Source organism: Ictidomys tridecemlineatus, chromosome 10 (genome assembly GCF_052094955.1).
Source record: "Ictidomys tridecemlineatus isolate mIctTri1 chromosome 10, mIctTri1.hap1, whole genome shotgun sequence".
NCBI lineage: Eukaryota > Metazoa > Chordata > Mammalia > Rodentia > Sciuridae > Ictidomys > Ictidomys tridecemlineatus.
This window is the reverse complement of record NC_135486.1, coordinates 37762829-37789925: the sequence shown is the minus strand read 5'-3', so window position 1 is coordinate 37789925 and position 27097 is coordinate 37762829. Positions and strand designations below refer to the sequence as shown.

At 33.5% G+C, this 27097-nt stretch overlaps 1 protein-coding gene across 9 annotated transcripts in view; it reads right to left on the bottom strand.

The window, feature by feature from the left end:
* Syt14 (synaptotagmin 14) overlaps positions 1–27097 on the bottom strand; it is a 220810-nt gene that overhangs the window by 80174 nt on the left and 113539 nt on the right. For 5 of the 9 annotated variants that reach the window (XM_078022756.1, XM_078022757.1, XM_078022758.1 and 2 more), the window contains one exon: positions 437–723. In XM_078022756.1, coding sequence (XP_077878882.1) covers positions 437–723 — 287 coding nt within the window. The remainder of the gene's footprint in view (positions 1–436; positions 724–27097) is intronic. The other 4 variants (XM_078022754.1, XM_078022755.1, XM_040277091.2 and 1 more) reach the window with 1 other exon arrangement.

Sequence of the window (27097 nt, the reverse complement as noted above, 5' to 3'; positions counted from 1 at the left end):
TTGAATTCAAATTGCATTAGTAAGGCTGACCATCATTATCCATTATCCCTTTCATATTCTATAAATGAAAATACAATAAAGTGATTTCAAAAGACTTATAAAACATTAATAAGTAATAATAAAAATCCAAATAAACATAAACTGTAACCTTGAGATGAAATAAAAAGGTAAATAATTCCAGAATATTTTATATAAAGTGTTTAACAACCACCACCACTCCCTATCTTGAACTATCTATCCATCTTCCTTTGGTTGCAGAGGGAGCTGAAGACAAGTTGAGACAGCCCTGGTCAGTTTGTTGATAAAGACTAGCTTAAGAATGGAAACTGGTACCATAAACTACAAAGGGATAAGACTGTGATGAATCCCATTCTCCTTACCAAAAAGAAAAGCACAAGATTACTATCTTCCAATTAACATCCACTTTTAAACTTACATGTGCTTCACTTACTTCAGGGCTCAGGACTGCGGTGCTGTCACTTGGAACATCTTCTTCATATCCTTTATTATGAAAACTTTCTATTTCATGACCTGTGCTTCCTTCACTTGGGCACTTGTTATATGAGCATCGTGGACTGTTGCTGCAGTGGGAAAATTCACATTTACCATCCCCAATTTCTGAAGGTGTACATGAGAGATGGGGAGAACCACTGTCATCCTGATATGGTGGTGGTTGCAATTCATCCAGCGGCGGTGTTCTTCTCATTCTCTGAATGCAGTTTCCTGATAATGATTAAGAATCTGGTCACTGTTTCCAATTAGCCTCAAAATGAAGTACGGTCTACAGTAATTGTGAATAGCTTAAAAACACAGGATTAAAAATTTTGCAGAAATATAACTATTAGATTTACTAAATCAGTGTCCTTCTTCCCTAGTTGAGGTGCAGAAACAAAATAATCTTGTTTCCACTCCTCCCTTCCTGCAAAGATCAGAAAAATAAATCATAAACTTAGAGAGGCCCTGTTATATACCATAAAAATAAGTTTTTGTTAAATAGGTTTTTTAATTTGGTTCACTCTCTCAAAACAACCCAGCAGCATACATACTTTGTCTTTTCCCTGTGATTTGTGGCTTCTTAGCCAAAGCAATAAAAACATAGTAGGCTAAACAAACATAAAACCCTCATTTTTTTTTTTTTTAGTTATTGAGAAGAACTTAAACCTGCTTTTGATTCAGCAAGGTCAGGACTGTTTTTTCACATCTATTCTGGATCTAGATTCCTAAAATGATGTGCCCTATGAATCAGATCCAAACTCTGTTTGTTAATCTCCACCACACAGCAAAAATTTACAGTTCTGCTGTCTTTTCTCCATTACATGTCCCCATTCCTTGAGTCTGTAGCCCTCCTAAAGCATGATTCCTCCTGGTCTACATGAGTTATCTCCCAATTCTAGGAATAATTTGAATCAGTGTTTTTCACTTTTAAAAGATCATTTAAATGTTTACTTCTTAATCATTGAAGTAAACATTTATCTGTGAAGAAGGCTGGAGGTGGAAAAGGGAAAGGGTTAAGGACAGAGTCCAGTACACAATTAAAAAACTGCTGAGTCTGTACAGATAAACCTGAATGCAATACTTAATGTTGAATTTAAACACTTTCTTTTTTTTCTTCTTTTTCAGTGCTGGGGATGCTAATTTTTATTTAATAGACTATGCATCTCCTTCTACAAATAAGACCCTTACAAAAGACTGTTATGGAGTTCAACTTCAATATTCAATACAGTTCCTGTGTTTTTCCTAAGATCCACTTTACATAAAAACTAAAAACCTCATTTAAAAATTTCCATAATGCCTGGATCAAATGAAAACTATTAATTTGTATTAACTTAGCAAAAATTATATATTTGTTCAAAAGCCCTAAATTTGAAAAAGAAAACTAAATGTCTAACTAGTGAGGATAGTATGCTAACTTTAAAAAAGGATGGCTGAATTAATATAGTTGAAGCTAAATTCAAGAAGATATATTAAACACATTAAAAGCAGCAGCCAAAAAACCAATTCCAGAATATTAGAGACAAGTGGCTATCAACAATTTATGTGGATTAATCCATTTATTCACATGCAGAAGGTATGGTGTGAACATGTGCATGGTGGACTGACTGAACCCTATCACACAGTTGACCTCTCCTGAGCAGCAATCCAACTAGGCTGGAGATCTAAGCAGAAAATTTCCAAATCAGAATTCCAGGAAAGCTTTTGTTTTCCTGATAAAAGAAGTCAAACTCTATGGGCACCCACTTTGGCCCTCCCTTTTCACCTGCCTGAGGATGCAGTAATTGCCTAGTGCCCATGAAGTAACTAACATGAGAATGAAAGTAAGGATGGAAAAGCAAAAAAAAAAAAAAAAGATAAGAGTTGACATCTGAAACATCATGAATAGCTCTAAACTTTTATGGGTGAGACAAATAAATCCCTATTTGTTAAAAAACAAAACAAGCAACTTCAGAGTTGGAGTTAATCTATTGTTTCTAAACACAATATCAAGTGATAGAACTTATAAATCATTAAACCAATATCCTCCTCTCCTTTAAAAATGTTTAATCAGCCATAAATTAAATTAAATGGCCATATCTAAATACTTACTGTAACAGAAGTTAATTAAAATTCCACAATGTACTGGTTCTAGGAGTCAGTGTACCATTTTTTAAAAAAAATTTTTTAATTTTACAATAGAATGTACACAAATGGAGCACAATTTCTCATTCCTCTGGCTGTACATGGTGCAGAGTCACTCCAGGAGTGTAATTATCCATGTATATAGGGTAATAATATCTGTGTCCTTTACCTTTGTTCTGAGAAGAGAGATGATCTTTCCCAGAAGTCTCAGCATATTGCCTCATAGATCACCCTGGACAGAAGTGGGTCACATGCCTATTCCTAAACCCATCACTGATAGGAGAAACGGGATTACTATAATTGGTTTAAATTAATCAGATGCCATCAAAAATTTAAAGGTAGGGATGGGTTAAGGTACCTAATCATATGTAAAAGAGTAGATAACAGAACAATGGGAGGTCAAGGAAGGAAGAGACAGAAGGATATTGGCTAGAAAACAAGTATGATCCAGTCCTTGTCTTCCTTATCCCTCAATTTGGTCATATGATCTCAGTTTTTAATCTTAATCAAAATACGTTTTCTCTCTGTGGCTTTCCTACCCCCAACAACTGTTCTATAATAATTACTCCCTAACTTTCCTTTTGCTCTTACCAGCATGGTATAATTTCTTTGTGGTAATAATGGTATTCCTTCTTTCTATTACTTTTTATTAGATTCCTGCTAAGTTGCCAATCAACTAGAGCACATTTTCACAACTAAGTTCCTGTCATCTGGCTCTTGTTTAGATTTAATATAACTCTTGATTCAGAGATCAAGGCACAAATTACACAAAATAAGTTTGTGATATGTGAATATGCTAACTAGGCTCAATGAGTAGACCTCACTACTATCTTTTAAATTTGGAGAAAACAATATTATGTTAAAGTTGTAACCAGAATAAAAAGTTTATTTTGGGGGCTGGGGTTGTGGCTCCATGGTAGAGTGCTCGCCTAGCACATGTGAGGCCCTGGGTTTGACCCTGAGCACCACATAAAAATAAATAAATAAAATAAAGATATTGTGTCCAACTATAATTAAAAAAAAATTTAAAAAGTTTATTTTGGCCACACCACATTTTCAAAGTTTTGAAAATAATAATGCACCACTTTTCTTCTTTTATCTTTGCTTTATATTTTACTTTCCAAAGCAAAGAACATGCTAATGTATATGGAATTCAAATTTCACTGAAATATATAGTCATAATAATTTTCCTTTTTTTTAGTTTTGCAATTATCTCTTCATATTCTAAATGACAACTATTTCCTGGTTGTCTACATAGTGTGATAACTAAGATGTGGCTTAAATTTAATTGACACTAGAAAAAGTTTCCAACAATTGTTTATACAGTAACATAATTTATATTATTAAATTACACAGTAAACATAAACCTTAAGAAGATCTTTCTACTGGGACTATCAAACACCAAAATTATGATGTTCTTTCATTACTTTAGGTTTTGCTTTACTACCTAATTTTATACCCTTATTTAATGGAAATAATATGTCCATAAAAGGGTTCAACCTGGATATGTCAAAGAATTTGAATTTATCCTCTGCATACTTCATAGCAGAATAAGTTGAAATATTTTCTTAACCTAGAAAAAACAGTATGCATGCATATGCAGAATATGACCAATAGCTCTTAACCTTATGTTTTAAGATAGTGGAGAGAACCACAGTTCTAAAAAATGGTGAATATTCACAACTGCAGAATTTGCTTTTCAAGTACCTGTGAAAATTTGCCAAGATTCATTACAAGCTGGGTAATAAATTAAGGATCAACACATTTTACAAAATTAGAAGCACAAAGAGGTTGTTATCTGACTGTTGTGGAATTAAACTAGAAATCAGAAACAAAAATATTAGTTAAAAAAACTGTAAAAAACTAGACAAAAATAATTAGAAATTAAAATATTTAAATAACTCATGAATCAAAAAGTATAATAATTAAAATTAACTTATATAATGAAGAGAAAGTTTAAAATAATCCTCATAAAGACATGTGGGATGTGGCTAAAGCCATGCTTAGGAGAAAATTTTAAGTGAATATATTGAGGGGGGGGGAATTCAATAAACAATGATGACCTATGCATCTACTTGAGGACATTTAAAAAAAAATCATCATATTAAAACCCAAGTAGGGTCTACAAAATAATGAAGAGCAGAAAAATAAATTAAAAATATGCATAAATTAGAAAGTATCAGCACACTAATATACAATTAATTGAAAAAAAAAACAACTAAAATTGAGAAACTGGTTGAAGAATGTAGTTAGAAAGAAAAAGATGAAATAAGTTACTAATGTCAGGAATAGTATTAAGGACATCATTTCAAATCCTATAGACATTCAAAAGATACTGAGTTTTTCCTGTCTTTCCCTCCTTTGAAATGTTAGTTCTAATGCTATTGAGTAGGACAGAAGAAAGCAGGGGTCTTCAATGGTGGTGGCAGGAGAAGCCAGAGGTACAGAGAAGTATGTCAAAGCCCAAGGGGGAAAGGAGAGACAGATGCCTATCTGTGTGGGAGGTACACTGTGCTATTCTGGGGCCCAAGCCACATAAGAAGTATGTCCATGGCCATACAGGAAGCAAGGTAGCCAGCATGCAGTGTCAGAACCCAAAAGCGATGAGAAGGGCCTTCATTTCAGGGAGTAGCTGCAAGTGAGGTGTCAGAACTCAAGAAGGAAGAGAGGACAATGGAGGTAGCCCTACACAGTGTGTTAGAGCCCAGGCAGGGTGAAAAGGTCTAGTAAGGGGAGTCAGAATCTTAACAGGATAAGGCAGTTTCCCAAGGAAGGTAGCCTGGCCTGGGGCAATAGAGCCTAGACTAAGTGAAAAGTCTGTCCAGACTGAAGGAAGTGGAGTCATCATTTGTGAAGGACTAGAACCATGGAGCCAGGTGCCTGGTATTGTGTCCTGAATGTCCAGTTAGGGTGAGAAGGGTTTCCATGCAGAAAGGTACATAGTGAAAGGTAGTAGAGCATAGAAGGGTGATGTGTCCATCTGCACAGAAGGGCAGCCTGGCATAGGAAACCAAAGCCTGAGTAGCATAGGAGGGTGTCCATGTATAAAGAAAGTCTGAAGAGTCAGGCCTGTTATGGTTTAGATATGAAGAGTTACCCAAAAGTTCATGGGTTAGAAAATGCAAGACAATTTAGAGGGGAAATTGAGACAGATGTGAGTGGTATGAACAGAGGTTAAGAGAATAATTCTATAAAATGGGCCCACTGTACTGAGGCCCCCATGCTTTCTTTTTCAAGAAGTAATTTACCTGCAGCCTGCCTGGCTTAAGTGGACAGGACATGTCATATTTCTCAGCAAAACTATCTGTTATCTTCAAGGGAAATGCAGGTGGGAAACAGTGTTGATAAAAGGAACCCAAGTTACTCTGAAGGAAGAGACTTTTGTGACCTTTTTCACAGACTAGATCCCCAAACTCAGAGAGATGAGGATAATTCCTTCTAACCACAAAACCTGTAAGAAAGTATGGTTAAGAACAGGAAAATTAGAACTGGTCAGTGTGGGCCAAGGTGATCTTGGGATGTCATGGTAGTGGAAACTTGAAAGTCCGATGTTATCCTATCGTCAGTCAAAAGTCAAGACAAGGCCTGGGTGGGACTTTCTGGAAAGTTCTTTGAAATCTCCAATAAATTGGAGTATGGAAAGGCATGCTGTCCTTTTCCTCTGAACGGACCCACACTTTCCCTTGAGAGTGTCCCTTTTCCCCTTTTCCTATCCCTTCAACAAACTGATGCCTGTTGCTCTGAGTGACTAGTCTGAAATGTTTCTGACTTGATCACTGGCAATGGGGTTTCAAGGAGGAGTGGCCTTCGTGCTGCCTGTTTCCTGGAAGGCCCCAGCCCTGTAATACTATCAAATCCCCACCTGCATCAAGGGAGTTCTCTCTCTTCTCAAATCCTATTTTGTTAACTCTTCTCTTTTGTTATTGTCCTGGATTTTATTCTTCACATTTGCCAGACAACAATCTAGAAGAAAACTGGTGAGGCCTACAGCCTGCATAAACCCTATCTGTCAACAGAAGCAGGGAATCTAGTTTCATCCCAAAACTCCAGTTTCAAAATGATTGGACTATGAGAACCTTAACCTAATCGGTGCACTGATTCAGTTGGGTGGTAGTCACAGGTAAGGAGAGTGTGGCTGGAAGAGGTAGGTCACTAGGGGTGTGCCTTTGGAGTATATATTTTGTCTCTGGTAAGCAGAGCTCTTTCTCCCTGCTTTCTGGTACCATGTTCTGAGTTGCTTTCCTCTATCACACCCTTCCACCATGATGTTCTGCTTTACCTCTGGTTCAGAGCAATGGATTCATCCATCTATAGATTGAGACTTCTGAAGCTGTGAGCCAAATAAACTTTTCCTCCTCTACATTGTTTTTATCAGGTCTTTTGATCATAGTGATAACATGGCTGACTAAAACAGAGCCCAAAGGGAGTAAGGAAGGCAACTATACAGGGAAAAGGAGGAGTCTTGGTCCACGCTGTTGAACTCAATCGGAGAGTCAGAGCTTATATAAGCAATGAGGGCATCCAATGTGGGGCAAACTGTCCTAGGGGTCAGAGCCCATCCTCTGAGGGTCATGAGGATACCCATAAGTGAGAAAAGCTGCATGGGATATCAGAACACAAAAGGAATGTAAACAGACAGTTGGGAGGGCATGTGTACAGACTGTCCAGATAAGTAATATATTAAGGTTAATGGCAGCCAGGTCTCTCACTGTTAGAGAAGGGTATTAGAAATATGGAAAGGGAAAAAACTAGATCCAGCTCTGTGATGTTGGATTAAAATTAGAGATAACACACTATTCATATAAATATAGTATAGTATAATGTATAAGTATGTGAGTATACTTACATATGCACCCATACACAAATACCCTAGCTTCATCCACTTAGATTTGAGACACCACCACCTCAGTAGTGATAAGCATACCTAGACTCAGATCTTGGCTTCTGAATCTATTTTCCACTATAAGGAACCAGGATTCCTTGAAGAAATGGTTAATCCAGATCTACGCCCAGGAAAGTATAATATGAGATGAGAAAAACTGTTGTGTTGAAAGTCAGGTCATGTTTAAGCAATGATGAGGACATGCCAAAAGAACAAGCCAACTTAGAGGAGCATTTTCCCCTAACCTCCCACTCTTAGCAAATTCCACTAACAATTTGAGCTTTAAAATAAGTAACTATAGTAGTATATAACTCATTGAAGAAAAGAGTCTGTGTGGATACATTTGAGTAAACTGAAGAATTTAAAGAAAAATTAGCTGTAGATGGACACAATATGTTTATTTTATTTATTTATTTTAATGTGGTGCTCAGAATTGACCCCAGTGCCTCTCACATGCTAGGCAAGCACTCTACCACTGAGCCTCAACTCCAAACAAAACTGAAGGATTTTTGAGGAACAAGATACATCCATAATTACAAAGTAACTTCCCATAAAATACTTATTAATTACAAAGGGAAACTTTACGGTGAAAAAGTCTGATAGATGCTACCTTAATGAAGAAAGAAAAGTGAACCTTATGAGAAGGGAAAATTCAAAATTCTGCTGTACCTGATAAGATGCAATTAAGGGCATACTTTCACAAAACAGAATAAATACCTGCATAGAATAAACTCCAAGACCTATCAAAATGGACCCAGGAAAATTATGCAACTTAAATTTTTTATAAAAATTGAATCTATAATTGAAAACCTCCTCAAAAAGAAAATTCCAGGCCCAGATGGCTCCATTGGTGAATTTATCACTTTAGGAAAGCAAAACTCCACCAATATTACATAAAATATTTCAGGTGATTATTTAAAAGTGAGACTATTTCTTAAATTATTTTAGAAGGCTAGCATAACCTTGTTACAAGAACTTGATAAAGTATCTTGAGAGGCAAAAAAAAAAAAAAAAGAAAAGAAAAAAAAAGAGAAAAAGAAAATTCCTCGTTAATACAGATACAAAAACTCTATACACGATGTTGGTAAACCAAACCCAGCGTTGTATAAATAGGGGACTGTATCACAACAAAATTGGGTTTATACTAAGAGTATGGGGTTATTCCACATGGATTTAACATTCAAAATATAATAAATCTAATTCATTGCAATGGAAGAATAAAAGTAAAAAGTAATATGATAATTGTAACAGCTTTTTAAAAAGCATTTGATAAAATTAATTGCCAATTTGTGCTAAAATCTCTGTGCACACTAAAAATAGAAGGTAATTTTTTTATCTCCTAAAAGGTATCTATGAAAGTCCTACAGTACACATCATATTTAATGATGAAATGTTGAAAGTTTTACCTCTGAGATCGGGAATCAGACAAGGATGCCTGTTATCACCACTTCTATTCAACAATGTACTGGAGGTCCTAGCCAGTGCAATAAGGTGAGAAAAAAAAAAAAAGATGTAAAAACAATTGGAAATAAATAAATAAAACTGTCATTACTCTCAGATGACAATTGTGATGTAAAAAACCAAAAATAATTTAGAGATAATCTATTAGAGTTAGTAAATTCAGTAAGGTCACAGGATAAGAGATCAATATTTTAAAAATTAACTGAATTTCTACAGACATGAAATGAGCAATTAGTAAAATTTAAAAGCAATCCCACATACAATAGAGTCAGAACATCACATAACTAAGAATAAATCCAACAAACCAGCTTGCTATATTTTTTCCAATTCTTGAGTTTATAACTAGAATGTATACTTTTAGTAATCAGTGGATTCCAAACTGGATTACTAAGCAATGGCCATATGATTTAGGAAGGGACAGGTAGAAATCAGCAAAGCTTCCTTTCTTCAGCAACAAGGTGTCCCAAAGGAAAAGCAGACACTTGAGAATTACAGGCTTGGTAAATGCCTTCACTAGTTTGGCCAATGCAAAAGCTAAAAGCGTTGAAAAACAATGGCGCATTATCATAAACTTAGAAGATGACTTCAATTGCAGTTACCACTCCAGATGGAGTATCCTAATCGAGTAAATTAAGATGGCCTTGGTATTTTGAGATGCAGCTTTAAGAGAGCAAGTAATTTTCCTTTGTAACAATCCAGAGAGAACAGAAATTAAGAGACTGTTTTCACTTGGCAATATATCTATTGTCCTGCATCAGGGAAACAAAAGTATTCTTTCTATGCCACAGTCTGTTGTGTCCTTGGCTGCAAACTTCCATACTATTGGATAATAACAGGTTTAGGCCAACAAGAGTAGAAGAGCTGAAGGATGAAGTGCCTTGGGGTAAGATGTCATTTGAGATGAAACTGAGAACCAAATCTGATGAGAAGGTTGGGGACAGCTTGCCATCTCAATAAAGTTCCTGAGGACCCAAGGATTTGATGGAATATTCCTCTAAAAATCAAAGAGGGTTTATTATTCCAGGTCTGTCTCCCACAAAGGAGACAATAGGCTTGTTTGGCTTCTACATTTTGAAAGCAGCACATCACCTATTTAATTATAGAGCTCTGACTCACAGGTAAGATAAACGGCTATTATCTTTGAATACTGCTCAGAGCAAGATAAATTTCTTCAGATGACTGAGGAGTGGAGGAAGCTCAACACTTGACCATGGAGACTTGTTAAACCAAACGGTACACAAATGTCTGTAGTAGGTCATGATATAAAGAAATATCACTGGCAAACTCTGAGAGTTGCAGTGGAAGTCTCCAGATTTTTAAAAATTATTTTTCTTTTTGCACCTTTAAATGCTTATCAGAAAACAAGGGTCAGATTATTTTAGTACCATGCCTTGAAACCCTATCTCTGCTTCGTTTATTTTTCTGATAATCTGAAACAATCCTTGCAGTATCTCATTTTTTGGTAGCTGCCAATGATCTGGCTGGACAAAAGAACTCAAGAGGAGAAAGACTGGAGTACTGGTGTGGTGTGGACTGGAATGGCTCTTAGGGTTTAAAAATATTTACATACATGAAAAGACAAGTATGTGTCAAATATCATAATTTCTGAAATTTCACTCCATATATACCAAACTAAATTCTTTCTAATATAGAAAAAGTTTATAAATTTTACAACAATTGCATTTACTCTACCTCAATTTAAAATCTTAACATTTATCATTAAACTTCTATTTATTCCAAGAATAGCATCAAGAATTTCCACAACTGGGTTCAGCACGACTTCTCGACAAATGAATTTCTAATCCCTATCCTTATCACATTACTTTTTGATCAAAAGAGTTTTCAAATGTTTCACTATAATATACTTGTCAGGTTCTAATTCAAACTCCCTATAAGCTATATAGTATTATTATAATTAGAGCATTACAATTTTGTGTATTGTGTTTTGTGAAAGTGTTGTGTAACTAGATGCTCTGTAGTTAACTGTGGGTTAAAACAGTTGGCTAGTTCATGATGCTCATGAGGCTGAGGCCATATGTTCATTTCTCCAGTTGTGTTCATTATATACCATATTAAAACTACATCATTAATTATGCCCAGGAGAGGACTTAGCTTTTCCCAAGTTCTGGGCACAAAATATTTTTTTCTTGTATAGTATTACAGTTCTACAGAACCAGTTCTTTAGTCTTTAAATGCCTTCATATCACATTTAGGACAATATCCTGTTTTCTATCATGCTCTTAAAAAAATCCTCAGTAACCAAGCCCCTATTTCAGCTTCATCTTCCAGGAACCTACACCCAGGACTGTTACACTCCTCAATCCAATCAAGGCAATATACTAGCAATTTTTTGATTGTGTCATATTCCTTTATGCTGAATTTCATATATGCTCCTCCCTCACCTAGGATATCCTTCACATTCTCCCCTCTTTTACTTTGGTAATTTCACATAGTGTCCTTCAAAACTTAGCTTAGATATTACCTCTTTGAAAGGTTCATTCTCTCCTTTGGTCCCAGTTGTATCACACATCCAAAATACACGTACTTACCATACACACTGGGCTAAGTATTTGTTATTATTTCTATAGCATACTTTGCTTTTATCATTCACAATGCATTGCAGTTATTTGTTCAGATGTTGTCACTGTGAGCTCCCTGTGAAAGTAGGTACTCTCTTATCTCTGCACCTACAGTGCCTAGCAACACAGTTGCTAAAACACAATAACTAAAATGCTTTATTGAATAAGGGGCAAGATAATTCTGGCAGAGCTATTTCTTCAAGATGACTGGTATGGCAGTGAGACATCTGGGTTCAGACCATGAACTTAGTCTTTTTCCTTTTGTTTTTAACATTAAGAAACAGAAAAGCAGATGATATTTATTGATGGATGTTACTCAATGCCCAAGTTTTAGAACTTTTCTAATTAAAACATGTTAGAGATACTCCATAATGTTGCGGAGGAGAATCACCACCAAATTTTTTTCTTTCTAGAAACAAATATGAAAAAGTCTAAAAATGGTAATTAAAATGGGGCTGGAGTTGTAGCTTGGTGGTAAAGAACTTAACCAATACAGATTAGGCCCTGAATTGGCTCCCCAGCACCTCTCCCCATACACGCTAATTAAAATAATCTACAAACTAATATTATGTATTTGGAAATGACTTAGGATTTCTTTCAGGGCATACTGGAAGATGTTATGTTCACAAAATTTCCTAAATAATTTAATGAGATGACATATAGGAAATACCTACTAGTGTTCCTGTTATAAAACCAATTTTATTTATTTACTTGGTGCTGGGGAATCAAATCCAGGGCTTCACACATGCTAGGCAAATATTCTACCATTTGGCTACACCCCCCAGTCATCTGATCTGATATTTAATATACTGAATAGATATTTCAAACCCATTGTTATAAATTTACAGAATTGTGCTAAATTGCTATTAGCAATTTTTAGATATAAAGATTGTTATTTCTCATAAAGTCTCATAATACCAAAACAGAAAATTTAGGATTAAATTTATATTTTATCACCTTTAAAACAATATGAAGGCAACTCAGTATCAATAGCAGTAAGTAGAATTTCTTTTTATTTTGTTCAACTACATTATAGAAACTATAACACCCTTTGCAAATTAAATTCCTTGTTAAATTTGGAAACATTGTCTAAAATTATCTTGCTAATTTTACTTATTATTTTATCAGTTATATCATTTGTCAGTTATATAATTTTATAGTGTTCAAAAAAATTGGATTTTACCCTACACAACATATAATGAATGATAAAAAGGGATACCAAGAAATTTCATTTTCTATCCAAGAAGAAGTAGATGAGCTTTTTTCCCTGTAAACAACAATAAAACTGGACAAAATGTATTGAAACAAATGTTTTCAGGTGTTGGGCAAACATGAAGAATGAGAAGGGAACTGGCCAGCTCTCTGCCTGGAGAAAACTAGAGAGAGAGCAGGGCAATACAGTCCAGCTAGGCTGTGGAGGTAGAGAAAGGTTTGAAGCTGTTAGAATGGCTGGAAACTATGTGTCATGACAATGAAAAGGAGAAAGCTGTAAAGAGAAAGGGACCCCAGAAGCCTGGGTAAAGGACCCACATGTGTCTGTGCTCCTCAAGTGGCTGTACATGCACCCAGACAGAGCATCTAAGGCTCACTAGAGGGCAACTGTTATGCATTGAGTTCAACACAGAGACATTAAAAGCTAATCAGCACTGGGAAAAGGTTGTGCTGGCAGAGGCAGGGAGATTCAGAATTCCTTCCAGTTGTGGATACTTGGAGCTTGCCAATAGATGAATCCTCTATTTTAAAAATTTACTTTATAAATTTAATAATTTATAGAAAATAAACCTATCCACATCGATAGATTGGATAGATTAGATTTTAAAGAGCCAAAGTTTTTTATTTAAATGTAGTCTTTTGACAAATGTATGCAGTTAAGTAACCATTGTTGCAATGGAGATAAGGAACATTTCCACATTCCAGAAAGTTCCCTCATGTCCTTTTGTCTCCCACAAATTCAGCCCCAGGCCAAGTATTAATCTTTTTTATTTATTTTTTCTCTACTAAAATTATGCCTTTTTAAGAATTTCATACAAATGGAATCATTCAGTATATAATCTTTTCCATCTAGCATCTTTCCACCTAAATGCTTCTGTGAGAAAACTATGTTGTTACGTCTATTGGGAATTTGTAATTTTTTATTGTTAAGTAGTACTGCATTGTAGGGATACCACAATTCATCTATTCAAACTACTTTCCAAGTTGATGAACTATTTTGCATTCAAACCAGCAATGCAGGCTGGACACAATGGAGCATTTCTGTAATCCCAGCTACTTGGGAGGCTGAGACAGGAGGATCATAAGTTTTGAGTTCAGCTTTGGCAACTTAAGAAAACACTGTCTCAAAATAAAATGACTGGGATGTTGCTTAGTGGTATGTACAGCACTTGCCTATCATACGTGGGGCCTTAGGTTCACTCTGCAGAACTGAAAACAAACAAATAAGCAAAAAAACCAACCAAACAAAAACAACAGAAAGGCAAACCCCAACACTTGAGAGTCCCACTTGTTCCATATCCTTACCAGTATTTGATGCTGCTAGACAGTTCAAGTTTTAATCATTCCAGGGGGTGTGTAGTTATATTTCATAGTGGTTTTAGTTTGCATTTCCATAAATAACTAATAATTTGAGCATTTTTTTCATGTGCTTATTGGCCATTCAGAAATCTCTGGTGAAGCATCTGTCCAAATCTTGTATAATTTTAAAATCAAGTTGTGAGCTTCTTACTATTAATCAGTAAGAGTTCTCCATGCAAACTGAACACAGGTCCTTTGCAAATCATGTTTTTCAATATTTTCTCAGTTTATGCCTTGCCTCTTCATTTTCTTTTGAAGAACAAAAGGTTTTTATTTAAATGTAGCCATCAAATTTTCTTTTATGATTCATGACTTTATATTCTATTTAAGAAATCTGTGCCTAATTCAAAAATCACAAACATCTTCTATGTGTACTCCTTGTAATCATTAAGTTTTAGTTTTACATTTATGTACATGAACTCCCTGGAATTAATTTTTGTGCATGACATAAAGCTTGAGACATTATCTTACATGCAGATACCAGTTTTTGTAGTTCCTTTTGTAGAAAGAGGCACCTTGCTGTTGGGCCTGGGTAATGAGGGCCTGATTTCTACACTTTTTTCTGTTTCACTGATATATATGGCTAGTTTTATGTTAATACCATGCTCTGTGATTAGTGAACCTTTACTCTTAGTTTGAAAACAGGTAGGAATAATACTTTAAATTTGTCCTTTTTCAAAATTATTTTGATGTTTATGGACACTTAAAAAAAAACAGATTTTAAATCAGGCATGGTGGCACACACCTATAATCCCAGCTACTCAGGAGGCTGAATCAGGAGAATTGTTAGTTCCTGGCCAGCCTCAGCAACTTGGTGACACTGTGTCTCAAAATAAAAACAGGGGTAAGGATCTAGTTCAGTGTTAGTACACCCCTGGGTTCAGTTCCCAGTATCACAAAATAAAAACAAAAATTGACTTTATTTTTTAGAGTGATTTTGGGTTCACAGCAAAACTGAGGGAGCATTCCCATAAACTGTCCGCCCACCATATCCACATCCTCTCTTCTTATCAGCCACCTTCCACCAGAGGGACCCATCTGTTAAAACTGAGGAAGCTACATCCACACATCATCATTACCTTGAGCTCACTCTTGGTATTGGACATTCTGTAAGTCTGGACAAGTGTATAATGACATGAATCCATAATTACAGTGCCATACAGAGTAGTTCAACTACCCTAAAAATTCCCTGTGCTTTGTCTGTTCATTCCTCCTTCCCATCACCCTTGTCAACCACTGATCTTTTGTTGTCTTAACAGTTTTCCTTTCGTCATACAGTTGGAATTATCTAACATGTATGTAGCCTTTTCAGATTGGTTTCATGTGGTAATACATTTTACATGGCCTCCAAGTCTTTTCATGGCTTGGTAGCTCATTTCTTTTTAGTACTGAATAATATTCCATTGGATGAACCACAGTTTATTTCCATATTAACGAACGATATCTTGGTTGCTTCCATATTTTGGCAATACTGAATGAAGCTGTTACAAACATCCCTATGTAGCTTTTTGAGTAGACAAGGGTTTTCAAACATGTTTGGGTAATATCAAGGAGTGTGAAAGTTTGGTCACATAGTAACAGTATGTTTGGTGTTTTGAGAAACTACCAAACTGTCTTCCAAAGTGTCTATACCATTATGCATTTCTATCAATAAGAAATGAGACAGTTCCTATTGCTTCACATCATTGTCAACATGTGGTGTTGCCAGCGTTGTGCATTTTGGACATGCTAAAAAGTAGGTAGTGTTGTATGCCCTTTTCATTTCAATAAAAATTTTAGCTTGTCAGATGTTGCCAAGAAAAAAAAAGGCTGCTGGGACATTAATTAGGACCATTATCAATCTATACATCAAGAGATATCTCCGACCATTAAGAATACTGAATCTTGGGGCTGAGGATGTGGCTCAAGTGGTAGTGCGCTAGCCTGGCATTCGTGCGGCCCAGGTTCACTCCTCAAAGATGTTGTGTCCGCCAAAAACTAAAAAATAAATATAAAAAAAACCTCTCTCTCTCTCTCTAAAAAAAAAAAAAATACTGAATCTTCTTCCAAGCAATGAACATGAAATATGACTAGTATTTTAAAAATTCTACAAACAATGTTTCACAGTTTTTAGTGGAAAAGTTTTGCCCATTATTATTATTCCTAATGAACTTTGTTTTATGTTACTACTATGAATGGTATTGTTTTTAAAATAGTATTTTTTAGTTGTTTTGTTAGTACGGAGAAATACATTAGTTTGTGTACTGATTTGCTACAATTGAGCATCCCTAATCTGAAAATCCAAAACATTTGCTCAAATGTTTTGAACATGATACCACAAGTGAAAAATTCCACACCTGACCTCATTTAACAGACTGTAATCAAAACAAGCACATTAAAAAAACTGATAAGATTACCTTCAGGCTATGTGCTTCCAGTATGTATGAAACATAAAGAAATTTCATGTCTAGACTTGGGTCTCATCACTAATATATCTCATTATGTGCATGCAAATATTCCCCCCAAAATATTCTTATCAATTCTGATCCCAAGCATTTGGTATAAAGGATACTCAACTTGTATCCTTAAAGTTCAATGTAGATTTCCTAGATATTTCTACATAAGCATGCCATCAGCAAATAAATAGCTTGACCTCTTTCTAATTTCTATGACTTTTCTTTTTCTTTTTTTAAATTTGTTGTAATCAATTATGACAGCAGAATGCTCTTTGATTCACTGTACACAAATGGAGCACAATTTTTCACTTCTCAGGTTGTACACAAAGTAGGGTCACACTATTCATGCAAACATATGTGTACCCAGGGTAATGATGTCCATCTCATTCCAGACTTATTTTTCTTACCTTACTGTACTAGCAAGGCCCTTGATTAAAATACTGAATAAAAGGAGTAATGGTGAATCCCCTGGGCTTTTTGCTAAATTTTGCTAAAAAAAGGTCTTTAATGTTTCATCACAAAGAATGGTGTTTACCTTATGCTATTTTGTTGTTGTTGTTGCTGTTTTTGCAAGATGCCTATCTATATACAGAGATTGAAAGTTTGCTGGAAGGTTTTTGTTAAGAATGGAAATTAAATGAGTCAAACACAATTCTCCATCAAATAAAATGGATTACTATATGATTTTCTACTTTCTTCTATTATGTGTAGAAATGTACTGATTCATATTGAACTAAATTTCCAATCCTAGGATGAACCCTATTTAGTTAGGATAGAGTATCTCTTTTTTTATTTGAAGGACCTAAATTGCTAATACTTTAACAAGGTTTACTTAAAAATTAGCCACATGACCAACACTGATCTCCTTTATTCTTTCCTCTCTCCTCGCTCCCTTATATTGTTGGTTATCTGTTTTTTCCTAAGGAATTATGAATTTAAGTGACTTGGGAAATGTTTTCTCTCTCTGTATGTCTTTTTTTTTTTTTTTTGGAAGAGCTTGTACTGACCTGTAATATTTCTTTCTTAAAATATTTAGGAGAATTTACCAATAAAAACAACTTTATGAGCCCATAGCTTTCTTTGTGGAAAGGCTTTAAAGCATTAATATAGGGTTGTTGAAGTTCTCTCTCTTCTTGATTAAGATTTGGTCATTTGTCATTAAGAAAATTGTCTATTTCTTTTAAGTTGTTGAACTAAAATTGGCATAAAGTTGTTCACAATATTTGCTTCTTGTTCTTTTTAATATGGACGTGCAATGTTATACTTATTCCTGATGTTGGTCATTTGTGAGTGGGTGTGTGTGGTTTGTTTGTTTTGGTCAATTTAGGTAGAGGTTTATAAATTTTTACTGATTTTTCCAAAGACCAAATTTTAGTTTCAGGGATTTTCTCTTTTGTCTGTTCATTCATTTATTTCACTGATTTCTGCCCTTTTTTTAATTTCATTCATTATCCTTTGGTTTTTAGCTTCTTTCTTTCTGAGAGCACAAGTTTTTATAACTGGTTTTTCACCTCTCTACTATAAGCAATAAATATTATCAACTTCCATGTAAACACTGCTATTTGCATACCACAATTAGGAATATGCTTTCATTTTCACTAGTTTCAAAAATTAGGATTTTTTTGGTTGCTTAATTTCTTTATTCTCTTTCATAATTAAAAAAATATCATAACTTACATGCAACAAAGTGATAAAATGTTAGGATTTGGTTTTGATGGTCAAAAACACTGCACATTTTTCCAGATATCTTACTACAACTGATTTTTCTTTACTTTTTTTATTTTTGCTAATAGCACTTTATAATGAAATCTATCTTCATCTAGTCATATCTGATGCTTTCATTTTCATCCCATTCTTTAGAGATTATAACCTTAGGTAACAGATTTTTTTCTTCAGAGTATATTAAAAAATAAAAGTCTGCAAGCTATGTCTAGACAAATGCTCTATTTTACCATAAAACAGTAAACAAATAAATGGGACCTTTTAAGATTGTTCATAAGTTAAACATGTTTCTGGCAGTGAGAATTTATATTTCAGGAGTTTATATTATACTTGCCTTTTCTCAGGAAATCTGACATCTCTAAATCTGACAAAATATAATTACAATAATTCATGACAAGAAAGTAAACAAAATCTGCTTATAAGATTTAGTACTGGGGCTGGAGATATAACTCATGATAGAGCACTTGCATGTGTATAACCCTGGGTTTAATCCCTAGCACCACAAAAGTGAAAAGTAAATTTAAAAATATTTTTTAAAGATTTAGCATTACACCAGATTTTGTGTGGCTTCATTTTATTATTTTTTCTTTCCATAATAACATGGTTTATTTAATAATAATAAATGCATAAGCTACATGACTTTTATCAATTGCATTTCATTGAGTATTCATTGATTGGTAGTCATAAGCTGGGTAATCACAGGTTCTTTTTTAAATTTAATTTTATTTTTACTGGTTATTTTTTTAATTTAATTTTTTGAAGTTATAGATGGACACAATATCTCTATTTTATTTGTTAATTTTTATGTGGTGCTAAGAATCAAACACAATGTCTCATACATGCTAGGCAAGTACTCTACCACTAATTCACATCCCAGTCCATTTACTGGTTCTTTTTGGCTGCAAATGATTTCTAATTTAATTTTAGACAGAGAACTTCAGCTATGGGGTTTCAATATTTTGAAATTTATTCAAACTTTTAAAATGTTCCCAGAACATGGTATTTCATGGAAAGTGTCCATGTATACTTGGAAGAGAATGTGTATTCTGTTAAGTAGTATGGTTTATCAAAGTTAACTAAAAGAGTTGGTTGATACTGTTGCTTAATTATTTTGCACGCTCATAGATTTTCTGTCAACTTCTATTCACTATTACTAAGGGAAAGTAGTGAAAATTCTAAATATAGTTGTCAATGTCAATTTTCCTTTGCTTCAAGTTTTTTGAAACTATTATTTAGGGTTTTTAATGTCTTCTTGGTAAATGGATTAATATAATGAAAATGTCTCTCTCTATATCTGGTAATTCCTTGTTTTAAAATCATCTTTGTAGGGGCTGGGGATGTGGCTCAAGCGGTAGCGCGCTCGCCTGGCATGCATTCAGCCCGGGTTCTTTTTTTAAAAAAAATCATCTTTGTATTATATTAATATAGCCATCTCAGCATTGCTTGAATAGATGTTTCCATGGTATGTATTTCCTTCTTTCCTTTGCTTTTAAATTATCTATGTCTTCATATTTATATTAGGTTTATTGTATATCTGGATCTTGCTATTATGGGCTTTAAATAAATTAGACCAAGAAAAAGCAAAAGAACGTTTAAATTTGTTTTAGATTAATTTGGAAAAATTCTGCCTGTCAAACTAAAGAATATATTACCTTACTGCACTAATCAAGAAATCTTAACATAATGTAATCAAACAAGGAGTTTTAAAAACACAAGATACAAGGTGGGGAATAGGAAGAACAGTAGAATTAATTGGACACAACTTTCCTATCCTTGTATTTGAATATATGACCGGGGTAACTCCCATCATGTACAATCACAAGAATAGGATCCTAATTAGAATAAGTTATATTCCTTGTGTGTATAACATGTCAAAATGCATTCTATAATGTATATATAAAAAGAACAAATAAAAAATAGTGAGAAAATAAACATTAAAAAAACCCAAGATATAGAATTGTTTTACACCAAAATTCATTTTGCAACACACACCATTCCATCTAAATTAGTATGGGCATCTTAATTTGCAGTTTTAGTTTGAACCAATGTGCTTAGGGAAAAAAAAAAGTAACTCCAGTTCTGGCCTGTAAAATACATATAGATTTACAGTGGATGAAGTTAACAGTGCAGTTTGTTGGAACATATACATACCAATAAAGGCAAAAATGAAAATAACTATTTAGACTTTAGTTATTATATTAACTGGGGTGTGATCTCAATACTTTGCAGATACTAAGGAAGTTTCATTCCCATTTTGTGTAAAAGACTTCAGGCATTCTGAGGACTTTATATTTTTTCATTTTTATAACACCAAGTAACCAGACACTTCAAAAATAGATGGTTGAAATAGTAGCAATTTAGGATTATGAAGCAGTTAAGTGCTTCACAATGTTGATGTAATACAGCAATTATAGACCTTTGTAATTCAGCAAAAAGGCTTTGTTTTCTTGTTATTCATATTGAAACTATACAATAAGAAAATCTCCTTATTTTCAAAGAAATGGGTTCAAATTTCTGAAAATCTCTGCATTAGTGTTTTGACCATTGTTATAAACTCACCATTGAAATTTATTATTTTGTAACTAAAAATAAAATGAAGCACTAAAGGGGGGGAAAGGTTGTATAATGTTAGAATTTTGATTAGCAATCACAGCTGCACCAGAATTAGTTTCTATAGCAACAGGAAGAAATAATGTGTTGAATTGCAATGCAATACAAGATTATTCTTTACAGATTGCATTTCAAAAGAAAATCTTTAAAAAATTTTGTCTTAAAAGGGTTATTAATCTTTAATCCATCATAATTCTTAAAAAGAAAATACTTAATTATTCTACTCTACTTTTTAAAAATCTTGCATTACTGCATTCAAATTTATGTTCCAAAATAGACTGAAAATGTAATATATATGAACAATAAGAATTTTGGCTACTGTCTCATTTGCATTTAAAACAAAAAATACATAATATCATTCTTGCACGTTGTATAGAAAGATAGTATGCTTCCTGGATAGTTCAGAACCTACGAGAAAAAGCCTAAAGGGTACTGTTCTAGATAAACTATGTTGTAGAGATAAGAATTAAAAATGATAAGTAAATTTTACATTTGTATCAGTATGAAACTAGGTCTCCCTTTTATCAATATGCACTTCCATGTCCACATTATGATTAAGAAACTACACTGCTGTGAGTTGCTATTGTATTTCTCCCTTACTTTTAGTAATAGACAATCATTAAATGTCAAACGTTGCCCATACTATTTCTAACAGTGAAAAAATTATTTCATTGCATCATTTCCAGTTCTAGCTATTTTTGGCAACTAATTAAAAGCATATGCCTGAACCTTTTATGTATTTTGCCCTTATAATGAGACCTATTACTGTGGCTTACTCCATGCCTCTGAGTTCCAAAGTATCTTTGGTGTTACCATGGATACCAGTGACAAGCATTCTCCTACAACTGCTTTATGTGTCTCATCAAACACAAGAAAACTGACATGGCAGGAATCAAGCCATCTAGACACTATGAATTTCTAATTGTACCACTACTCATGCTTTAAAATAATAGAATATGTTTTAATTAAACAAATCAGCAAGCCAGTAAATTATTTTTAAAAATTCATAATTAATTCAGCGGATAGAAAATATGACATACTATGAAAAAAAGATATAAACATAAAAATAAGCCTATATGACAATTCAGAATGAAACCTGAAGGTCAAAATAAACTTGCATTTTAAAATATTTAGTAATAAAACTTCTAACTATATTAAATTTAGTATCTCATTGATATATTCATATCATACAACACATAGTAAAATTTTCAGAAGAGCTCATTTATGAGACCACATGGATTGCTCATGGTTAAATGTTGGCTTATAACAAAAACATCAGTGAAAAATGTAATAAATTGAGTTTTTCATTACCAGGCAAAATTATCAGCAAAATTTATTTGAACTATGTCAGAAATCATCTCATTTTGACTTATACTTTCCCCTTCTTCCCTTCCTTCCTTCCTTATTGCAGCAAACATTTCTTAATTATTTAAAATTTTTTACCAAATATAAGGCCTTTTTAAAAAAATTCAATACTTGAATATCAAACTTGGCTTCTAAAAATATTTTTCAGCATTTCCTCTTGTGACTTACACCTTAAAAAATAGTATAAATATGTATGGGGTGGTGAGGCAGACTTTCTGTTAAGAGATATATTTTATCTCTGAAAACAAACATACACACACAAATCATGTCTCAGTTTCATCACATGATGTAACGATCCACAAGAATTGATAAATGTGGCCTGATAAATATCTAATTATTTAAAATTTTATTATTAAGAAAAATTAATGCAGTAATACATGTTATTCCTTTTCCAAGGAATTGTGATGTAAAGATGACACAGGATTGAGTAAACAAAAATAGTCTTAATACTCAATATATGGTTAACTAAAGAAAAATTCTTTAATTTAAAAGTAGCACATATTCAATCTGATACAATACAGTCCACACAGAGGTTCCAAACCCCATGATGCTTCAATTTATCCATCTGCAAAATGGAAAGCATTTTTTGTAGTTATTCGAAGTCTATCAAGTTCCTAAATAGAAACCGTAAGAACAAAGGAAGTAGGATCACACAGCTGACATGAGAATTAGCTGAGGGAAAAAATAATACATCTCTGAAGCTCATATCAGGACTCAAAAGAAATATTTAATATCTAATTTTCTTTATGTCTGAACTAAAAAAATAAAAGAAAGAAATCAGACTACCCTTATTGACTAGCAGACAAAATGTATCTACTTAAATCAGCTTCTTGCATAATTACTAATGGAAACTCAATGCCACATTCTGTTAAAAGTGTGGGGGGACAATATTAAGGGCCTGTACTGAGAAGCACCTATCTGTTTCAGTGTCCCTCTCAGTGCACATGTTCAATAATGTACAACTCACCTAAAACACAGCAATTCCAGGTTTACCTGAATATTCTCATTCATTCTCTCTCTCTCTCTCTCTCTCAACAAAAAGGATTTATTTTAGTACCTACTTTGTGCTAAGCATTATTCAAGTCACTGAAATGCCAAAGACATGCAGAAGAGATTCTGATTTATAAAGCTATTATAGTAGGCATAAAAAACAAACAAACAAAACACACTGAATAGGAGGAAGGAAACCTGAATTTGAACCCGTAGTCTCCTTCTAAGAAACTAACTGAACATTTCAGTATTCTGGTCGGATGTCTATGAAATGTAGAGAATAAACCAGATCACTAAGATCCTTCTAATTTTAACTATTACAAATCCAAAACATTCAACTATTCCATTTTAAAATGGAAATAGAATAATGATTTTTTTAAAGTTAAAATTGCTAAAGCTGCAATAGATTATGAATGAGAATCTCCTTTCTTGAGAGTCACTTCAATAGGATTTTACCTTTTAATATTTGCAGGCCTTCCTGAAATATAAAAGCTCTCTCATCCTGCTTGGCTCTATGATTCTACAACTTAATATGTGGCAAATGCACAATGAAAAAGAAGAGGGAGAGTGGGGCAGAAGGAGTCTCATGTTGAGGTTAAAATAAGTGAGTAAGCGTGAGAATAAAATGTTTATGCCAAGTAATATAAGTGAGCACTGTATTTTGCAACATTTTATATTAACATTATGCTAAACAACAATTAGTAAGTTCACATTTAATGTGAAACAATAGTTCACTTCAATGTTTCTAAAATTCCTAAAGCTGTTGAAAATGTGATGTTTCCCGAGAGAATAATCTAGAGACATGGATACCATCAAATGTGGACACCATCAAAAACTTTTGCACACTATATATATCATGCCCCTAAAAATCACATCATGAAGGGGGGAGAGGGGAAGCATGGAAAAAGTGTGACAAATACATCAAAGAAATATGGTTGAAATGAATGAAAACATAAAAATAATTTAAAATTCTGTAACAAATACGTGGGAACTGAATGCTCAATAGATAGTTAAAACTATGAATAAAAGTTAAATAATTAAGCATGAGAATAGATATGCTTGACAAATATTAAAGCCACAAAATAACTTATAGGACAACTCATTAGAAAAATATGAATTTGTAAACATATTCTTTTTAAATATAACTTTAAAATAATTATAGAAAAATAGAAATATAAGGAAAAAGAACTTAAAAATCCACAATGTTCATAGGAGAGTTAATATATTTCTCTAAATGATTAAAAGGCAGAAAAAATTTCTAAAAGATACAGCAAATTTGAACACAGTATGCTTGACTCAGGGACATTAACAGAAGCTTACAACCAAGAATTAAAGAATACATACTCCTTTTGACACATTGAAGACTTATTCCCCGACACATGCAAACACTCTGGCTACAAAATGTAATCTTAAGAAATGGTCAAAGTTGTCATTATGTAGATTTTCTTATCTGAGACAATATATTTAACTTAGAATTCAGAAACAAGCTTAATGCATTAATATCTTAAAATCCAGAATTAGGAAATGAAAAAAAATCAAAACAGGAAGTAAGAAAATTAGAAAAAGATAAAATACTGAAATTAATGTGTACCCCCAATTAAATTAAAGTACAGTCAAAGAGGGTGTAGTCTTAAATGCATGCTAGAAAACAAAAAAACTAAAATATAATAAAGTAAGCATCAAGCTGAATAAGTTAAACAGTATAAATCCAAAGAAAATAGAAAGAAGTGAATAATATAGAATTAGTAAAAAAACAAAAATCATTCAATAGAGAAGACTGACAAAACCAAAACCATTTTCCTTGAAAGAGCTAAAAATCCTTTTTTATAAAAGAAAACTTTGACAGGACTAAATAAAAAATAAATAAAAGAACATTGATAATTTTAGAACCATAATTCCAATAATTTGTACAAAAAAACAATTTGTGGGAAAACCTTGATTATAAAGCTCAAAAACAATATGAGACATGTTTACAGAAAACTCCTTGAAGAGTACAGTTGTAAAAATTCTACAGACAACAGAAGAGTAATAAAATACAGCATGACAAATTTTATTTTATTTAAGAAATGCAAGATTAGTAAATCAAAGGAATATCTCTTAGTATAATTCATAATATAAATAGATTAAAATATAAATACCATGTTATCTCAAAAGATCAGAAAGAGCAAAAGATAACATTAAACATCAATATATGACTAAAAAATAGTTTTAGCAAACCAGGAACAGAAGATAGTTTCCTTAATTCATTAAATGCCTTCTCAGAGCAAACATTCTAAAATAAAACCATTATAAGTATTCCCTTTAAAATGGGAGAACAGGCAAATTCATTAATATTACACATTGCAATGAAGTTCATAGTCTGAAATATAGATAAATTATTAGATATAATGAACAAATTTTCTGGATAAAATGCCATTTTAAATAATTTGCTTATAGAATCCTTCTTATTTTTCTAGGTTGACCAATAATATCCCAAACAGTGACTGTTCTTTCATTCTTTTCACTCTTTACATCTCACATTTCTTATCTGTTCTTCCCAGAAACTTCATAATTAGAATGCCACCCATAAGACTGCCAAAAATGCAAAAGTCTGCCAACCATAAGCATTGGTGAGGACATTACAGATCAATAATAATGCTTACATATTGTTAAAGGAAGCTAAATTTTTTAACATGTAAAAAAGGCATGCATGAATACCAAATTATAAAATGTGAAGATGTACATAGAGGTATTCAGATCTATTTAATGTTCTACTTCTGGAAAAAAAAAGTACGCTTAAAACATTTAGTTTAAAAACAAACAGGAGACTGATCTCTGCCATAATGGTATATGGATATTCACTGATATAGTCCTCAGTAAAACTAGTGAGAATTACATATAATGAAAACACAATTTAAAGCCTATAGAAATGAACAGCAAATGAAGAAATGTCTAATCAACAACATCTATAAAAATTCAGTAGGAAAGGTGAGAATCTATGGTGAGCAGTCTAAACTGTTTCCTCTTTTCTCTTTAAGCTTATTGAGGTAAAAACTACTGCAGACTGCTACAGTCAAGAACATAAGGCACCCTTCAGCACTCAGGGAAGATTTTTTTTTCCTCAGGGGAGGAGCAGAATGTCAACATTTCTTATCATGTCCCCCAGCAGCCTGTTGCTGAGGCTAAGTCCTATTGAGCATGATGAGAGCTGGAAATATCTTTCTTTTACAGAGCCCCAGGCATGGAGCAGAGAGCTTTGCTGTGGATGTTGCATGCTGAGAATACTGGAGCCCCCATTACCCTTACCATTGCTCATAAGGTAGTGGTTCCAGGAAAGACAAGCCAAGGACCTCAGGCTGCTGCTGCTCCCACAGTGAACGCTCAGCAACTAGAGCAGGAATATCAGAGAGAGGCTTGCCATTGTCCCCAACCCCATCTCCAATGCCCTCATTCAGAGATTTTGCCTAGAGGAAGAAAACAGACATAAAACAGCTCCAATATTCTTCCCAAAAGATCTGACTTAAAAAAAAAAAAAAGAGTTCAAGCCTCAAGGTGCTCTCAAGAACAGTGGAGGGCACTAGGAAGACAATGGGGGAGCTTAATAGATTTCACGAGGATACAGGCTAAACTACAAAAACAGAGGAATAAGATAACTAAAGTCAGTGAATTCAGAAACTATATTAAAAATTCTCTCTCTATCTTTCTCTCTCCTCTCTCACTCTCTCTTTTAAAAAAAAAAAAAAAAAAAAAAAAAAAAAAAAGAAAAAGAAACTGTACTTCAAAGGAGGCAGTTTGATTGGATTAGTTTACAGAGCAATTTATGCCCTGAGGTATTGCTGAAAGCATCAAAGAAACAACTGGCCGATTAGGAGTTTTAACAGCTGTCT